The following is an 18,856-nucleotide window of genomic DNA, read 5'->3' on the forward strand; positions in this document are numbered from 1 at the left end:
GATTTGAGTCTAGCCCAGGATGGCAGGTTAACACCACCAGGGAGCCAATTGGTGAGCTTTTTGAAAGAAGTTGGTGGTCTGAGTGCAGGTCCTAGTGGACAAATGTTCATATCACAAACAGATATCCATGTTGGGCGTCTCAGCAAAGAGGACACAGAAGAGTCATAAAGACTGACTTACCCTCTCCCTCCTAAGGGTGGTCCTTCCAGCTGAGATGTGGGGCAACAGGTTGAAGGCTGCACTCTTGCAGCAGTAGTGTGTCTTTCTAGGGCTCCCTAGAAAATTTGAGTTTCCAAATGCTGCTGGCATGCTGGTCTAGCTCTGTCCACCAGCTACTTCAGAACTTAAATAAAACATTTGAAGGGGCAGAAAAAATGAAGCTCAGCAGGTTCCTTGAGGCTTGATTGTATGCTCCCTCACATTGGTTTTACACCAGTGTGACTTCATTGATAGCATTACTTCTAATCGATTCTGGTGTATGTGAGATCAGAATCCAGGCCCTTCTCCTTGAGGTTTTTCCAGTCCTCAGTGTCTCCACTGAGTAATTTTCCCAGCTGCACAATACTTTAATAGCAGTAATATTAATACATTCCTATTAGATTAATATTTATGGCAGTGATGAATTTGACCCTGTGTTGCCAACCAACTCAAGCTTTCATAGAAACATAAGCCTTAGTAGCAGTATGAATAAAACATCCAGCCAGACACTAATCAAACAATGAAGCCCTTTTATGGTTTGGCTAAGGACCTGCAACATCATTTAACTGACTGCACATTTAAACAACAGAAAGTGTTAATTCTACTTTCACTGAATAGAGCCGCAGATTCCTTCTACCATATGTGCTGACTCTGTACAAACTAGTCTAACTTACGGCTTCAGAAGTGAATATAACAGTTACAGCCTCAGGCACTCTGTTTTAACTCATCTGACTGTCTGCTCATTAGATACATTTTCTGGTTTATTTTAAAGTCACATTTTTTATCGAGAACTAGGCTTGTATTTGTTTAAAACTCCAGCAGAAGATCTTCCTCTGCCAAAGGAGAACTTATGTCAACTATATATGACAAAGAAGGAAAGCTGACTCATGGCAAAGACTTGAAACAAGTCAGTGGGAACAGCTGAGGAATAGGAATTTATTCCCTACATGGAAGGACATCTAGAATGTGGGCCAAAATCAGCCTTGGTGTAACTTACCAAAGCTACATCAGGGATAGATTTTTTTTTTTTTTTGGAGTCCGGACAAATGATTAAGGAGTGAGACATATGTGGCCAATCCCAAACCAATGAAGCCAAGACATGACATAGATCAGGGGTAGGCAACCTATTGCACGCGTGTCGCCTTCGGCACACGAGCTGATTTTCAGTGGCACTCACACTGCCCGGGTCCTGGCCACCAGTCCGGGGGGCTCTGCATTTTAATTTAATTTTAAATGAAGCTTCTTAAACATTTTATAAACCTTATTTACTTTACATACAACAATAGTTTAGTTATATATTATAGACTTATAGAAAGAGACCTTCTAAAAATGTTAAAATGTATTACTGGCACGCAAAACCTTAAATTAGAGTGAATAAATGAAGACTCGGCACACCACTCCTGAAAGGTTGCCGATCCCTGACATAGATGCATAAAAGAGAAAATGTCTGAACATTGCAGGCACCATGAATGATCACGGTGAGATTGAAAGTGATCTTGGTTTATGAATATGGTTCATATCTGGGTATCCTGAAAGATGGACTTGTGAAGCAACCTTATCATGCATATACTGTACACTATGAACAAAAAGCACGCCAATTCAAAATGAGATGAACAGCTTCTAGATAAGAAATGCTGACCTCAGGTTCTTCATAGTTCATCTGATGGAACTTCTTCTTGGATCCTATTTTGAGCTGTAATGATTTATACTGATAAGAGTTTACATATAGTGCCTTTCATTTGAAAGGATCCCAAAGAGATTTACATACCATAAATATGGATCACTTCACAGACTCACTCTGTCTATAAGGATGCTTTAAGCACAAGACCATCCTCACCCCCATCAGTATTACTTCCTGTAGAAGGTACGTTTACCTTAGAGGTATCCTATCCAAATATTTACTCAGCCTGACATTGCTTAGCTCAGTAGCTCTGAGGAGAGCTCATCCCAAGGTGCTGTGGCTATAACAATATTATAGTTCTGTAGTTCAAGATTCTACATCTCCAACAGCAGTGGAGCCAGGTTTTGTAACTAAGGGCAACCAGGGATTTGGGGTGGGGGGAATGAGTGTGTGCTTGAAAAGATGCCATGCATATACTTAAAAGATGCCGGGGAAAGGTGCCTATTCATAAAATCATAGAATTTATGGGTTGGAAGAGACCACAAGAGGTCATTTAGTCCAATCCCCTGCTCAAAGCAGGACCAACACCAACTAAATCATCCCAGCCAGGGCTTTGTCAAGCCAGGCCTTAAAAACCTCTAAGGATGGAGATTCCACCACCTCCCTAGGTAACCCATTCCAGTGCTTCTTCACCCTCCTAGTGAAATAGTGTTTCCTAATATCCAACCTAGACCTCCCCCACTGCAACTTGAGACCATTGCTGCTGCTTCTGTCATCTGCCACCACTGAGAACAGCCTAGCTCCATCCTCTTTGGAACCCTCCTTCAGGTAGTTGAAGGCTGCTATAAGAACATAACATAAGAATGACCGTACTGGGTCAGACCAAAGGTCCATCTAGCCCAGTATCCTGTCTACCAACAGTGGCCAATGCCAGGTGCCCCAGAGGGAGTGAACTCAACAGGCAGTGCTCAAGTGATCTCTCTCCTGCCATCCATCTCCACCCTCTGACAAACAGAGGCTAGGGACACCCTTCCTTACCCATCCTGGCTAATATCCATCAAATCCCCCCTCACTCTTCTCTTCTGCAGACTAAATCAGCCCAGTTCCCTCAGCCTCTCCTCGTAAGTCATGTGCCCCAGCCCCCTAATCATTTTCGTTGCTCTCCGCTGGACTCTCTCCAATTTGTCCACATCCCTTCTGTAATGGGGGGACCAAAACTGGACACAATACTTCAGGTGTGGCCTCACCAGTGCTGAATAGAAGGGAATAATCACTTCCCTCGATTTGCTGGCAATGCTCCTACTAATACAACCCAGTATGCCATTGGCCTTCTTGGCAACAAGGGCACACTGCTGACTCATATCCAGCTTCTCATCCACTGTAATCCCCAGATCCTTTTCTGCAGAACCGCTGTTTAGCCAGTCGGTCCCCAGCCTGTAGCGGTGCATGGGATTCTTCCTTCCTAAGTGCAGGACTCTACAATTGTCCCTGTTGAACCTCATCAGATTTCTTTTGGCCCAATCCTCCAATTTGTCTAGGTCACTCTGGACCCTATCCCTACCCTCCAGCGTATCTACCTCTCCCCACAGCTTAGTGTCATCTGCGAACTTGCTGAGGGTGCAATTCATCCCATCATCCAGATCATTAATAAAGATGTTGAACAAAACCGGACCCAGGACCAACCCCTGGGGCATTCTGCTTGATACCGGCTGCCAATTAGACATCGAGCCGCTGATCACTACCCATCGAGCCCAACAATCTAGCCAGCTTTCTATCAATCTTATAGTCCATTTATCCAATCCATACTTAAACTTGCTGGCAAGAATACTGTGGGAGACCATATCAAAAGCTTTGCTAAAGTCAAGGTATATCACACCACCCTTTCCCCATATCCACAGAGCCAGTTATCTCATCATTGAAGGCAATCAGGTTGGTCAGGCATGACTTGCCCTTGGTGAATCCATGTTGACTGTTCCTGATCACCTTCCTCTCCTCGAAGTGCTTCAAAATGGATTCCTTGAGGACCTGCTCCATGATTTTGCTGGGGACTGAAGTGAGGCTGACTGGTCTGTAGTGCCCTGGGTTCTCTTTCTTCTCTTTTTTTAAATATGGGCACTATATTTGACTCTGCCACTGGTCAGCCTCACTCTGCTATTGGCTCTGCCACTGGTCTCCAGACCAAGTCTCCAAACTGGTTTGATCACCAGTACTACAGAAAAGCTCTTTGTTTTCACATCTTAATGCCCTGAATAGAGAAATACTTCTCCTTGGCTCCCAGCTTCCTTGGGGCATCCATTGTAATCTAGTGCTCAGGGTACGATAGTCACCTCCTGAGGGAACAGGAAAGCAGGATTCCAGCCCTAAGAACCGCTTTCAATATACTGCTTTCACTATTCCCCATGTTCTGTCTCATATTTTGTTGTAACCCCCGGTTCTACAGTCAGATACACAGAATGAGGATGAATCCAAAGGGTACACGAGTTTGTAATCCACTCTGCTGATGGGAGCAACTCAGACCACAGGTACTGCACTTTTGAACAGCAACAGACTGAGCTTCAAGAGAGAAGAATTCAGCCTTTGTGTCAATCCACAATTCTCTCTTATTTGTGTTTCATAATAACGAACACATTTTGATTTTAGTTGGTAAAGAATCTTTGTTCTTCTTTGTGTCTTCAACCTGATATTTTGTGCTTGAAGTTTAGTGTTGGGGGGTGTTTTTGCTTGTTTGACTGTTATTTAATTTTAAAATTTTCAGTGTTCTTTCATTGGCATTTCTGAGCTATGAACCCTTTAGCTGATGTAACCCAAAGGAAATTGTTCACGTAGGAGCCATTTAATGGGGAGTTGGCACTTCTGTATCAGAACCATCGCCTTTCTGGATAACCTGTTGATACCTGGGTGTGTTCCTCTTGGTTGCAGGGAAGCCTTATGGTGCAGATGATTTCCTCCCGGTGCTCATGTACGTCTTGGCCCGCAGCAACCTGACTGAGGTGCTTCTGAATGTGGAGTATATGATGGAGCTCATGGACCCTGCTCTGCAGTTGGGCGAGGGTGAGAAAGAGCCTTCTCTCATGGGAGACATGTTCCCTTTTGAAATGATGACGTACTTCTCTGCAGGATGCATGTAGGGTTTGTGAAATTGATAAAGAGCTCTAGCTAGGGTCAGGCAGCTGTAGTGTAAGCTTCCCCCATATGCCTCAAAATGGTGTGACCCAAAGTTAGGTTTCTAAATATATCAGCAGATTTTCAAAAATGCTGAGCACCCAGAAGCTCCCACTGACCTCAGTTAGAGGAGCAGGTGCTCAGCCTTACTGAAAATCAAACCACTAATTTAGCTACCTAAATACAGATGTAAGAGGCAGAGACGTTTTGAAGACCTTGGCCCAGGTGTTAGAAACGTAACTGTCTCTATTTAAAAATAAACTTTGGTAATACATTCTGCTAATGCTTTTAATTATTCTAATGAGAAAAGATCCCTTTGCTATAATTGGTTGGTATGTCTTTGATCATGCCTAATTGTCAACCCCCAGGATGTTTGTGTAACCCAGCTGACCCCTTTGGCAATGTTATCTGAGTGATAAATACCCAGTGATGTCCAAAGGGGGTGGAGTAACATTCACTGCAGTGGGGAGATCTCTCTGAACAGGGAAAATTAAATTGCTTTGCCTCCTGTGCTAGGAGACTGGTGTGTTTCTGAAAATATTGTTTTAAGTAAAGTGTTTTCTAAACATCATTTGTCTGGCCAGCCGTGATAATTACTGTGAGTTTCATTAACAATCAGAGGAAGCACTAGAGCAGTGGTTCCCAAACTGGGGTTCGTGAACCCCTGGGGGTTCACAAAATGTTACAGAGGGTTCTCGGGGAAAAAATTCCCTAATGGCGGACAGGGCTGTCCATAGGGACCCCATAGAGCCAGCAGCCCAGAGCCCCTGGACTTCCAAGAGATAAGCAGATCAAAGCAAGCATATCTATCACACTGAGATTTAAACTTCAAGACTCCTTATAAGAAATGGAAAGGGAAGTGGATATTTTTTGCTGGTTTTAAAATTAAATAGGCAGTTAGTGTTCTTCATAATAATTTTAAAAACAATAAGTTTAAGCTTTGTTGTAACATGCGTTGTTTACCTGGACTGCTCAAGACCTGAATGCTTGGGTAGGAGGAACTCTTCAAGTTGTCTTCTTAAATACCTTCATGCTGTTTCACATCTGATACTCTTTGATGAAACATAGGAGCCTTGCCTTATAACAGGCTTATTCAAAGTGTTACAAGCTACGTAAGGAAAGTGAGATCTTGGAGTGTTGCCATTTTCATAATGTAATAAAATACTGTAATGATGAATAATAATTAATAATAAATAGTGTGTAATAAGCATGTCATAAAAACAAATTTTATATTTCCAAGATCACTGCTTTTATAATTTATACTCAGGTAAAGGAGAAAATCCCTGGAAATATTCATTTTTAGGAGGGGGTTCGCGAGACTTGACATTTTAGTGAAAGTGGTTCACAGGTTGTTAAAGTTTGGGAACCACTGCACTAGAGAGAGCCCACAGAAGGGGGAGGATATGTATGTTGCAGAATTGCCATCTAGTGGCCATTTTGATCATCTGCAGCCTTTTAATATTTTCATTTGTTTTCATAAAGAATGAGACGACAAACCTGGAAGCCAGCAAGAACTGTGAAAGATACCAGTTAGAAATGGGTTAGACCAGGGGTTGCCAACCTGTGGCTCCGGAGGTGCATGCGGCTCCTTGCATAGGCGCTGACTCCGAGGCTGGAGCTACAGATGCTAACTTTCCAATGTGCCGGGGGGTGCTCACTGCTCAACCCCCTGCTCTGCCCCAGGTCCTGCCACCACTCCACCCCTCCCCCTTCCCCCAAGCCTGCCATGCCCTCACTCTTCCCCCCTCCCCACCAGAGCCTCCTGCAAACTGCGAAACAGCTGATTGTGGTAGGCAGGAGGCCTGGGGAGGAGGGGGAGGTGCGATTGGTGGGACTGCCGGTGGGTGGGAGATGCTGGGAGCTGGAGGGGGTAGCGGATGTGGGGCTGCTGACATATTACTGTGGCTCTTTGGCAATGTTCATTGGTAAATTCTGGTTCCTTCTCAGGCTTAGGTTGGCCACCCCTGTGTTAGACTCAGGACCTCAAATCCAAATCCCTTTGAATTTGGGTTCAAATCCTGGACCCGAACCTGCCCCTACAATTTTGATTCTCTCAAGAAAAAGCTTGTGAAACTTCAGCTCCACCCAGTTCAAATCAGAAAGTGAACACCTGTTTGATCTAGTCTCAAATCCCAACCTTTTACCTTAGTCTAAACAGGATCCTGGTCCATATATGAAAATTGCTTCCTTAGCCTGTCTCTACTGTACAATGATACACTGGCAAATCTGGAAACAATTGGTTTGATTTCAATGGTAAACTAGATGACTGAGCATACGATTACCCCCTTATGGTGAATGCTCAGAACCAGACATTAGAATGTCTAGGTTCTAGTCCTTGCTCTTTCATTAGAGATTTCTGCCTCCCTTGCACCTACCAGTAATGCTGTACCCGACCCCGCTGCAGGTGCTGTGGCTCACCACCCTTTAGAAATTTGTCAGGTAGTGCACTGGGCATACCATACGCCTGGAGACCAGCACTGCCAGTGTTCCAAGCACTAGGATCTTCAGGAAGTTCCACGATAGACAGGATTGGTTGCAATATGCTCATTGTCAATGGATAGGTAGATATTATACCCTTTCCCTCTCTTAGTTAGTTACTAATAGACTGGGTGAAATCTTTTGAACTAATAGTACATTCACTGAAAAATGCAGTTTGGGGTCAACTAAAACTAGTTGCAAATTTGGGTTGAATTTGATGAATAGTTGCAGTTGGAAAAGAGAATTTTTTTTTCAAAAAGTCAAAATGTTTTATTCCAACATTTTTAAACAAAATATTTAATGTTTTCATTTTGAAACAAGGTTTCATTTCAACATTTAGCTAGCTTTATTTAAAAAGGCAAAAAAAGTTAAAAAAACCCAACCCTAGATTAAATGAAAAAAAAAAAAAGATTTTGTTTCAAGTTGAAAAATGTTCTGTTTGACCCAAAATGAAATACTCTTTGGTTTTTCATTTAGGCCACGGAACCAAAATATAAATGATTCATTCCACTCTAGTTACTTATTCCTGCGCAGTTGTATGCAGGTACATTATTATTAGTTGTATTACCATGGCACCTAGGAGCCCCAATCATGGACGAGGACCCCCATAGTGCTAGGTGCTGTACAAATACTGAATGAAAGGACCGTCCCTACCCAAAGAGTTTACAATCTAAGGGAAGGTTGGTGATTTGGGTTTCTCCATGAAAGAGGATGCTGTATTAATTTACATGAATTCTATGTTTAACTTTAAAATATCAATTAAAACCCACAGCGTGCCAGCCTGCAGTCACTGCTCCTTCCCAGTTGTGAGTGAGGGAAGTGACACAAGCAGGTTAGGTAGCATGTGTTATATCTGCAGCTACATCAACCAGAATGGAATGAAGGGCCCTGTGATCATTATTTATTAGTTCTAGTGCAGTCACGCCTACGCATGCCAAACAAAGGTCAGGACCCCGCTGTACAACCAATGTAAAGACAATCCGTGCCCCACAGAGCTCACAATCTCAGATTTAACCAATTCACAATGGGTGAATGAACATAGAAGCAGGGAGGAGGGAAGGACAACATCATGGTAGATTCAGGTGTGATGATGTTTTGGGACCTTCTTGTCTTTTTGTAGGTTCCTATTACTTAACTACCACCTATGGAGCCCTGGAGCACATCAAGAACTATGATAAGATAACAGTAACTCGGCAGCTGAGCATGGAAGTGCAGGATTCCATTCACCGCTGGGAGAGGCGGAGAACGCTCAACAAGGCCCGGGCGTCCCGCTCGTCTGTGCAGGTCAGCAGCTCTGGGAGAAGGGGGTGGTGGAGAGTGCAGATTTCATAGTGTGAGACGCAGATGAAAATTCCAACTGGAAACCAGGTTTCACACGGGGCAGCAATTATTCCCCGCGATTAGTAATACTGTTACTCAGTGCACGTCATCTGCTTGCTAGGCACTGCACTGTGGATAGAGGAAGTCAAAGTTTCTATCCCCAAGAGCTTACATTCTGTGCTGGGCACCATGGAAGAAGCAAGGAAGTGCAGAATGGAAGAAAGCTACAAAGGGAGCTGTGAGAAGTGGGAGGTGTGAGCAGGAGGAAGAAGAGGAGGAGCAGAAAGAAATGAAAATAAAGAACTAAGAGAGAGCGATATCAGCTGTCACAGTTCGGGGCAACTGCATCTGTATCCCCGCTCCATCAGGGCCAGATTTCCAGTTAGGCACAGTAGGCATGTACCTATCAGCACTGTCATTCTAGGGGTGCCTTACCTCTCTAAAACTGTGTGCAACATGAAAGTCAGCTGTAGGCAAACGGGGAGCGCTGAAGATGCTGTGCTTAAGGGTGTGTAAGGTGTAAATCCGTCCCTGCCCTGCATGGCCCCTCAAGGACAGCCAGTCTGGGCTCCCAACTCCTCAGCTGTCATTTCTCCAGTGTGTAGACCCACGTTTCTGTCCCTCCTGACCAGTGTTTTTCCAGGTTGCACAGTTTCCTGCCTATACTGTATAATATTCCCAGCAAGCCAGGCTTTCTCTTCAAAGGCTGTGAACAGCTGTAATTGCCAGCAGTCACAGGTTACCACGCAGATCTTTCTAAGCAAGCACCTTTACTCTGAAGGTGAAAGTACTACAGAGAAAACATATTAAAACCCATCAAAGAACCTACACACATGCTAATAAGCTTATCAGAGATCACCATTCTCCCCAATGCAAACAAGGGCTCTGCTAGGAGTCAGTCCTTCAAACCCCACCAAGGGTGTTTTCTGTGGTGAACAGTTCAGAACAGCCTCAGCTCAGAACTAGCACCCTCACGAATAGCTCTGTCTTTCCACTATACAGCTGGGGCCTTTGATCTTGGCCTCATGTAACAAGTAATCAGCAGACAATGCCCCCTCACCTCCCATCTCAGGGCATAGCTTCAGAAGGCTGTTTTTTTTCATAACCAAAGGTGAGGGATTTGCATTCACCTCCCCCACATATAGCCCAGGAAATCCACTTCATACGTACAGTCCCAAAAATCGTTTGTTCAGTATAGTCCTTTGATCATCCAAGTCTTACATCTGCCACAGCTACTCCCTCAAGAAGTTACATGCAGTCCTGGCCCACAATAATACATGAACCATTCATCAAATACAATGGACATCTCCTGGGGATAAGTCAGGAAATTTCCATATTTGTCACAGCAGCATCCAACAATCTCTTAATAGTGAGGCTGATGCGAAGGCTAGTGGAATCCATTGAGGGGATACCAACAGGGGCGTGGCCTGGTTTTAATATCAGAGGAGGAAGCTGATTTTTGCAGCAGAATTTTGGACAGAGTTGAGAGAAGTAGGGAGCCCGAACAGCAGGAGGTTGCTCTGATTAGACATTACACATACACAGAATTACAGCAGACATTGCCCCTGAGGAGCAGCAGTACTGATCATAAAGTTACCCAAGCCGGCTTTTAAACCCAGAAAACTCCTTTTCACTGGTGACCTAATTCAGGATCTGAGCTGTGGGCCAGATCCTGATCTCTAGCACCCCACATCAAAGGTCACTTCTAGGAATTCCCCTAGGGCAACCCAAAGGGTTTACTATTGTAATGATGGAATTCAAAGACATTACAAGGAGAGTGCACTAAAGGTAGGGAAAAGAAAAAAGAGTGGAGAATCTGTAAATCTGTAGGCAGGCAGGCAGAGGCAATGGGGTTAATCCCAGGGCAATATGGTCTGAGTTCTGAAGACAAGCTGAAAATCTGAATGGATATATTCTTCTGGATTAATGGATATATTCTGTTGTGTGATTCCCATTATCATTATCAACAACCACATATACACACTGATGGGAGAATGTGTCCATAAACACAGTTTGGAAAGGATCTATTTGAAATAGATGGAATAGAGAACATAAATGCCAGTTATATAATAGCTGATGTACAAGAGGGTGTAACTGAAAATAAAGGCCCACTCCACCCCCTATTTAATAGGCCTGTTTTCCGTCACTAGTACAATACGTCCATGTAACACTTCCTCTAGTTGGCTTGTGTGGGTGGTGTAATAAATTTACTCCTGGAGGAATTCTGCACCACTGCGCATGTGCAGAATGTATGTATGTCCCCACAGATTTCTTTGCTTCCCTGCAGAAAAATGACTTTCTGATGGGGAAGCAAAAGGAAGCTACAAGAGCGGTCATGCAACCCTCCCCAGCAGTATGTTTCGGGTGCCCAGGGCAGCCAGCAGAGAAGTAAACCACTGTGGGGCAGGGGGCGAGATGGGGGAAGACCCAGCTGGTGGCTCCTACCCTGCGCTGGGCTCAGCTGCTAGTCTCAGTTGGGCTGGGGAGGACGGGACTTCCTCTTCCCCTGCACAGCATTCGGGGCTGTGTCAGACCCACCCCCAGATTTCTCCCCCAGCTGTAGGAAGCTCTACAAACTCCCCCTCCCCCATGCTTCCTGCACCCATCACTCCTCACGGGGAGGGATCCCTGTACAGGGAGCTGCTCCCCCATCTGCCCAACCGCCTTGCATCCAGACCCCCTCATACCCAGACCCTCCTGCCAAGCCTCAGCTCCCCGCATCCAGAAGCCGCCCTATGAGCCCCATTCCCCCTGCCCCTGGACCACCATGGTGAGCCACCTGCACCTGGATCCCCATCCTACGGAGCCCCAACCAGTTGCACCTGGATCCCACCACTGAGTCCTCCACACCCAGACCTCCCTGCCAAGCTCTATCTCTCCCACACCCAGACACCTCTCCTGCTGAGCCCCAACTTCCTTCACCTGGACCCCCCTGCAGAGTCCCATTACTGTTGCACCGAGAACCCCCCAACAAGCCCCTGTGCATCCAGATCCCACCCAGATCCCCCACTGAGCCGCCCACACCCAGATTGCCCCACACCGAACCCTCTCAATGCACACCTGCATCCCTTCACACTGAGCCCCTCCACACTTGGATCCTGCCTTGCTGAGCCTGCCTGCCCACACCTGGTGCACCTGGCACAGAGGAGGCGGGGCCCCGGGGTGTTTCTGGGGCAGGCCCTGTCTTTGTGCTATGCCAGGGTTGGATGCAGCCTCACTGCTGAGTCCGTGTCCCAGGGGGAGCTGCACAGTGATCTCCCACCTCTGTGCAGACAGTGGCTTGTGTTTCCCAATGCCATGCTGGAACCTCCACATTTATTTGACAAATAAAATTTGCAGAATTTTGCAGAATTTTAAAATATTGTGCGCAAAATTTTATTTATTTATTTATTTATTTTTGGTGCAGAATGCCTCAGGAGTAAATAAAGACTGTAGGATGTCCTGGAGACGGACAAGATGGAAGTAACTAGCCTACCCAGGGCTGCTGCGTTCCCTTACTGTGATGTTATCTCAAGAAGCAGCTTGAATAGGGTTTATGCCAATGGAGGCTGACAATTGTTACTAATGAGATGGCTGTCTCTCTCCAATGACTACTTGGAGAGCTATCCCCATTATAAAAAACATTCTCAGAGTTGACACTAATAAGCACTCTTGTCAGTCTTGGCAGAGAAGCCAAGGACAGAATGGGGCAGGGAGATTGGGTTATCCTCTCCTCCCTAGATGTCCTTCCAAGTCAGAGGTGTGGCACTCGAGCAGGGAGGCTGTCAATGCTTCTGTAGCTGCTCCCTGTTGTTGCACCTGGTCAGTGGATAAATATGCTGCCAACCCAGCACCTTCCCCAAGCACAAAATGAATTTTTAAAACAGTTTACATTAATCCTTATTTTCATCCACAAGGTGGCAGCAAAGATCATTTCTCTCAGTGAGAGGCCTGATTAGTTACTACCCATTTACAAGGAAGCCCTTAAACAATGAATGTCAAAGTGGAGAGTGAACAGAAGTTGCTGTGGACAGTTTTGGCAGTGCCAGGGTTAGCAGTGCTCCCTTTGTCACAAAGAGAACGTCCATGAAAAAACACTTCACTGTTTGTGAGCTGTCTGCCTTTTAGACATTCGACCAAATTACCCTTCCCTTGAGCCATTTCACGATAGGCTGGACAAATCACTGGAAAATGTACAGGAGATAAGAGCCCGCTACTGCCTGGGGAATGTTCCAGATCAGTGGTTCTCAACCTATTTACCATTGTGGGCTGCACATTCTGCTTTTTATGTGTTATGTGGGCCACAGCCACACAATATATATACTACCTGTATGGCCCTGAGAATGTCACATGGGCCGCAGCTGTGTGCTGATTGGGCCACGGGTTGAGAACCACTGGTCTAAATGAACTGTTAGTAGGAATACTTTGCAATTCTATAGAAGGTTTTACTTAGTCTCTTTTCAGAGCTGAGTCTCATTTTTCAAGAGTCAGAGCCCTCCACTAGGTCATCTTAAAAAATAACCCACGTTTCTCAGCTTTCCTACTTGAGCTGGGAGACCAGAGGACTTTCTGACCAAAGGGCGGGGAATTTTTAAATCTTCGTTCATGAGAATGAAGTTGAACCTTGTGCTTCCCATTGGGGCTATGAACTGACTAGAACTGTGATGCAAGATTCTTCCCTGGGAGAAATCAAGTATGGAATCATCATTTTCTTGGCCTGGGGGGAGGGATAGCTCCCTGGTTTGAGCATTGGCCTGCTACACCCAGGGTTGTGAGTTCAATCCTTGAAGGGGCCACTTGGGGATCAGGGGCAAAATCAGTACTTGGTCCTGCTAGTGAAGGCAGGGGGCTGGACTCAATGACTTTTCAAGGTCCCTTCCAGTCCTAGGAGATGGGATATCTCCATTAATTATTATTATTGGCCTGACTATTGAGGCTAGGATCTGAATGGAATTTACCACCACAGCAATCATTCATTTATTTCCACCCTACTGAAGCAGGAGTGTGAAAACACTACACCACATTATTATCTGACAGGTTTGCCATGAGCCAAGTCTTCTCTTGCCCCTGTGAGACATCTGATTGTGAGGCTTGATGTCTTGAGGAGAAGCTTGTGGATTACTCATGATGATGGCACATTCCTTTGCTTCCTCTCTTGCTGGATGATGTCTCACAGATGAGGGTGGGAACGATTTCAGCGTGCACCTTCTGCATAGCAGGAGATTCTCACTAGGGCCCCAAAACATCAAAATACTTACACATATGCTTAACTTTAAGCATGTGAGCAGGCCCACTGACTTCAATGGGGTGGATCACTTGTTTAAAGCTAAGCGCTTCACAGGATAGGGGTTTAATAGTCAGGGCCAGCTCCAGGCACCAGCGCAGGAAGCAGGTGCTTGGGGCGGCCAATGGAAAGGGGCGGCATGTCCAGGTATTCAGCAGCAATTCGGCAGCGGGTCCCTCAGTCCCTCTCGGAGAGAAGGACTGGCCGCCGAATTTTTTTTTTTTCTCTCTCTTCGTTGCTTGGGGCGGCAAAAAAGCTGGAGCCGGCCCTGCTAACAGTGAATTTCCTTGGTTGTGTGTTTTCTTAATGAAAATCCCTAAATGCTCCAGAACTGGGTCTGAACCAAAATCCTAATACAAACTTTTTTGAACATGGCATCTCAGGCCCCTCTTTAGTATCCAATCTATCCTTATTGCCTGAACTTGAGTGTTATATCTAGATCTATATTTTTCTTTGCAGGATTTCATCTCCATCTCCTTTTTGGAGACTGGTGCCCAGACACGGACGATGGCCTCGCGGATAGACACGACAACTCAGCAGCTAGGCCAACAATGCGCTGAGAAGTTTGAGGTGTCGGATCCCCAGAACTATGGGCTCTTTGTTTACGTTGACGACAAATGCCTGCAGCTTGCTGACGATGCCCAACCCCATCATATAAAATCCTATCTTCTGAAGAGCGAACCCAAAAAAGATTTCCATTTTATTTATAAACTGCTATGCAAGGAAGAGACACAGATTCCAGTCATCAAAGAGCCAGACTTTTTATAATGGCAGAACTGCTCTTGTATTGTGTTTGCTGCAGTCTTTGAAAGATGCTGTCTCACTATTGGGCATTTCTCAGCAGAATCCATTTGCAGAAGCAAACAGAGTATTCATAGGAATGTTCCTACTTTGGAAAACTTGAAGTATTAAACCTCAAAACCTCCCTATGGCAACAAACAAACTCATAACGGATGTGGACAATGGAGCTTAACCAGTTGCTCCTGAGTTTTTATAGAAGAGTGAGTATCTATCCTATTATAAGTTATATAGGTGAGAGTCACCTATGCAGAAGGCCTGTAAAGGGCCTATGCACAGCTTAAACCCTATTTTTGAGGACTTATGTGATTTGAGTGCCTAGAGCTGATTCCCTGCACAGGGCTGAATTTCATCCTGTTTGAATAAATTATGAATCATGATTGATCTGTTCAGCAGCATAGAATTGTATCATGCAGCAGAACTCCATCTGTACCCTGGTATGTTATGCTATATGTACTGACCTTTGAAATACATGTAATAACAGAACATGAAATCCAATACTGTATGTGCGTGAAGAAGCCTTTCTGTGTGGTATACATTTCACTGAAATGCGTAATTTATGCACTTCCATCAATGTATTTTTTCTTCTTAAAGACTGAGACTCCATCACCATCATTTTAGATGTACAATAGCCTTAATCAAATCTGTTGTACAGGAATGTCTGGTTAAATGTATTTATTTCCATGTGTGATCATTGTAAAATCACTTCCTATTTGTGGATAACTTGATAGTGTAAAAACACTGAGGGAAAAGGCAACGTTCATTATAAAAAAAACTGATTTCAAATAGATCAGTGAAAGGACTCAAGGTCAGAGAAGTTTTTTTAAAATATCACTTCCTTTTCAGCCAGTACTGGGTGCTTCTGTTATTTTCTCAGATGTTTTTGTATCTTCAGGTTGTTACAGGAGTAAATACATGCTGTTGCAGACTGAACTTGCTGAAGTTCCTTTTGATTTCTCCACTCCTATTCTCCAGGGCTTAGAACCTGCCAATGGAATCTCACTGCAGGCTTGAATTTTCCATAAAATGTCCTGATGCAAAAGCACACAAAACCTCAAGCCAGCTTTCTGCTTCTTGAGTGAAGAATGGACATTGGAGTCCTTGGCTTAATCATAGATATTAATCCATCATGGGCCTGATCCCACAGCCCTTACTCAGCCAAAGTTCCCACTCATGTTAATGCATGCAGGATCTGAGTAACTGTCGGTGCAGTGGGAGTACCCAACCCAAGGATTATAGGAACAGGCCAAGTTTGATTGATTTGTCTTTTGTAGGAAAAACACATTGTTGTGATTAGAAAAGGGGGTTGTGTAAGTGTGTACACACATCACAACTTCTACATCCAGCTAGAATTAAGGAGGAAATGGTCGGTGTTTTGGGGGGGTGGGCTAGAGCCCACAAGTCCCACTACATTTTTATTACATTACTTTTTAAAGGGTCTCAGCCTCATTACTGAACAATGACAATATACAGTCGTTCTCTCTGAGGTTTGAAATCCATGTCCCTATATTCACTAGTACTGTAGTTTTGGCATGTATTTGTGTGTGTGAAATAAATATATATGGATCCTTGGTACTGGTCACCAACCAAACGAGCATAAAAATTACAAATTATTACCGAGTCTGTTACCTTGTAATGCATTTAGTCTTGGGTCCATGTAGCCAGGAGAAAGTGATATTACATTTAGGAAGAGTAAATAATATATTGTGGCTTCAAATATATCATGTGCAGCACTGAGGGATTCTTTATGAGAGCGCAACAGAGAGTCTTGTGGCACCTTTAAGACTAACAGATGTATTGGAGCATAAGTTTTCGTCAGACGCATATAATGGAAATTTCCAGAGGCAGGAATAAATATGCAGGCAAGAATCAGTCTGGAGATAACGAGGTTAGTTCAATCAGGGAGGGTGAGGTCCTCTGCTAGCAGTTGAGGTGTGAACACCAAGGGAGGAGAAACTGCTTCTATAGTTGGATAGCCATTCACAGTCTTTGTTTAATCCTGATCTGATGGTGTCAAATTTGCAAATGAACTGGAGCTCAGCAGTTTCTCTTTGGAGTCTGGTCCTGAAGTTTTTTTGCTGTAAGATGGCTACTTTTACATCCGCTATTGTGTGGCCAGGGAGGTTGAAGTGTTCTCCTAAGGTTTTTGTACATTGCCATTCCTGATTTCTGACTTGTGTCCATTTATCCTTTTACGTAGTGACTGTCCAGTTTGGCCAATGTACATAGCAGAGGGGCATTTATGAGAGAGGTTTGCCCCAAAGGCTTTGACTCATTTTCCCGCCCTCCCCGCACACATGCACTTGTGTTGTGCAATTGGCTGGCACTCTCCACTTCTGGTACCCTCCACCGTGGGAAGAGCTTTGGAATCCTTCCGGATCAAAGGTGCTGCATACGTGGTGTTATTTGCAATACAGCCCAGGGAACAGGGCACGGCTGAGCTTTGGCATCTGGAGTTTGGGGGGGAAAAAACTCTTGGCAGCTCTTTATTGGGAGTGAAAAGGGCATTTCTCCATCTGGGGCAGGTGGAGGGAACCTCTTCTCTGCTCTAAGGGGGAAATTCAGGACACCCACATGAAGCCTGAGTGATTCGGCTTTATGTACACATCCTGTGCAGTGGTTGGGGAAAGGAAATCCATCCTCCAACCAGCGGGCATGCCATGGGGCTGTTATATAGCCCTCCACAACCATTATTCCAGCCTGTAGGCTTGGTTACAAGCTACTGCCCCAACCCCTGGATTTTGCATGTATATATATATAAATTCTTAGTCACTATAGTTTGCCAAGTTGGGTGAAATAATGGCAGCAAGGTATGGTTTCCTTTTAGCATAACAGCTGTAATCTCATACAGTAATTTACAATCCCTAACTCCTCTGATCCTGAAGGACCCCAAAGTACTTTATAAGCTGTTTAGCGTTGGTAGATCTTGGAGTCATTTATTCCACTGCTCAAACATAATCACCAGTGGCCAGACAAATGACACCCAACACAGCACAAGTGCATGGAGTATGGTGAGGGGGCCACCTATCTTTTCTAAAAGCGTCATGGGATTATTAATGGCCATATACACGCTCATCTGTATAAATCGTATGGAAAAAAGACAACCATCCATCCCACCTGCATTAAACTACCTCCTACTCAACGTAGCTACCTTGAGATTAAGGAGGATAATACTTAGCTGCCACAGTCCACAGGGCACAACTTGGGCACCTAAAATTAAGCACACAGGCCATGATTTTTCAAAGCTAAGTAATGATTTTGGTAACCCAACGTGAGACACAGAAAGTGCTGAGCATCCCATCCTTTGAAAACTGGCCTCCATTAACGTTGGGCAAGTTGGGCTCCCCGGAATTGAGGAACCCAATGTCATGAGTCATTTTTAAAATGTTGTCCTTAAATCCATATTCAGACATGTCAATCAGTGGCTTGATTTTTAGAGGTGTCATATCTCCCATTGAAATCGAAGAGACTATTCACAGTAGTAAGGGCTTACTACACCTGGTGGATAAGTGCTTGTAGGTGCAGTCTCTAGGCACTCAGGGCTTTGGAAGGGGCTTCTCTCCTATATGTATGTAGAGCACTTGGCCACTTGGGGAGGCCGTATATAAATGATGAAAACAACACTAAAGCAAATACTGATAAGACCCGGTGAGAAGTTCTTTGAGGGCAAAATACAGGCTACTTGGTCTCTACCTGAGGTCTTCCACAAATAAAACAATCTATCCTGAATTCTGGAATTTTTCATCCTGAGAAAAATGTCTATTCTGAGTCCTGGAGGGTGCCATCCCTGACATTCCACAGCTCTGCCAGTATGATCCCATTCCAGTGAAGTAAATCATCTTAGGGGCTTGTCTACACTTGGAAATTTATCAAAATAGCTAGTCTGGAATAGATTTTCTAAATTAGTTTAATTGACAAAATGGATCCACTTTGTGGCTTAAGCCTGTTGTACCAGAATGAGTGTCCACATGAGGTCTTATGCTGAAATAACTTTTCTGGAATGGCTATTTCAGTAA

General features: G+C 44.6%; 1 protein-coding gene across 3 annotated transcripts in view; it reads left to right on the forward strand.

Moving 5' to 3' along the window:
- Positions 1-15,773, forward strand: part of RIN3 (Ras and Rab interactor 3) — a 105,747-nt gene extending 89,974 nt beyond the window's left edge. For all 3 annotated transcript variants that reach the window (XM_054027788.1, XM_054027790.1, XM_054027789.1), the window contains 3 exons: positions 4,739-4,870; positions 8,580-8,743; positions 14,502-15,773. In XM_054027788.1, the coding sequence (XP_053883763.1) occupies positions 4,739-4,870; positions 8,580-8,743; positions 14,502-14,810 (605 nt within the window). In that variant the 3' untranslated portion in view covers positions 14,811-15,773. The remainder of the gene's footprint in view (positions 1-4,738; positions 4,871-8,579; positions 8,744-14,501) is intronic.
- Positions 15,774-18,856: the final 3,083 nt, after the last annotated feature.

The sequence above is a fragment of the Malaclemys terrapin genome, chromosome 4, assembly GCF_027887155.1.
Source record: "Malaclemys terrapin pileata isolate rMalTer1 chromosome 4, rMalTer1.hap1, whole genome shotgun sequence".
NCBI classification, from domain to species: domain Eukaryota; kingdom Metazoa; phylum Chordata; order Testudines; family Emydidae; genus Malaclemys; species Malaclemys terrapin.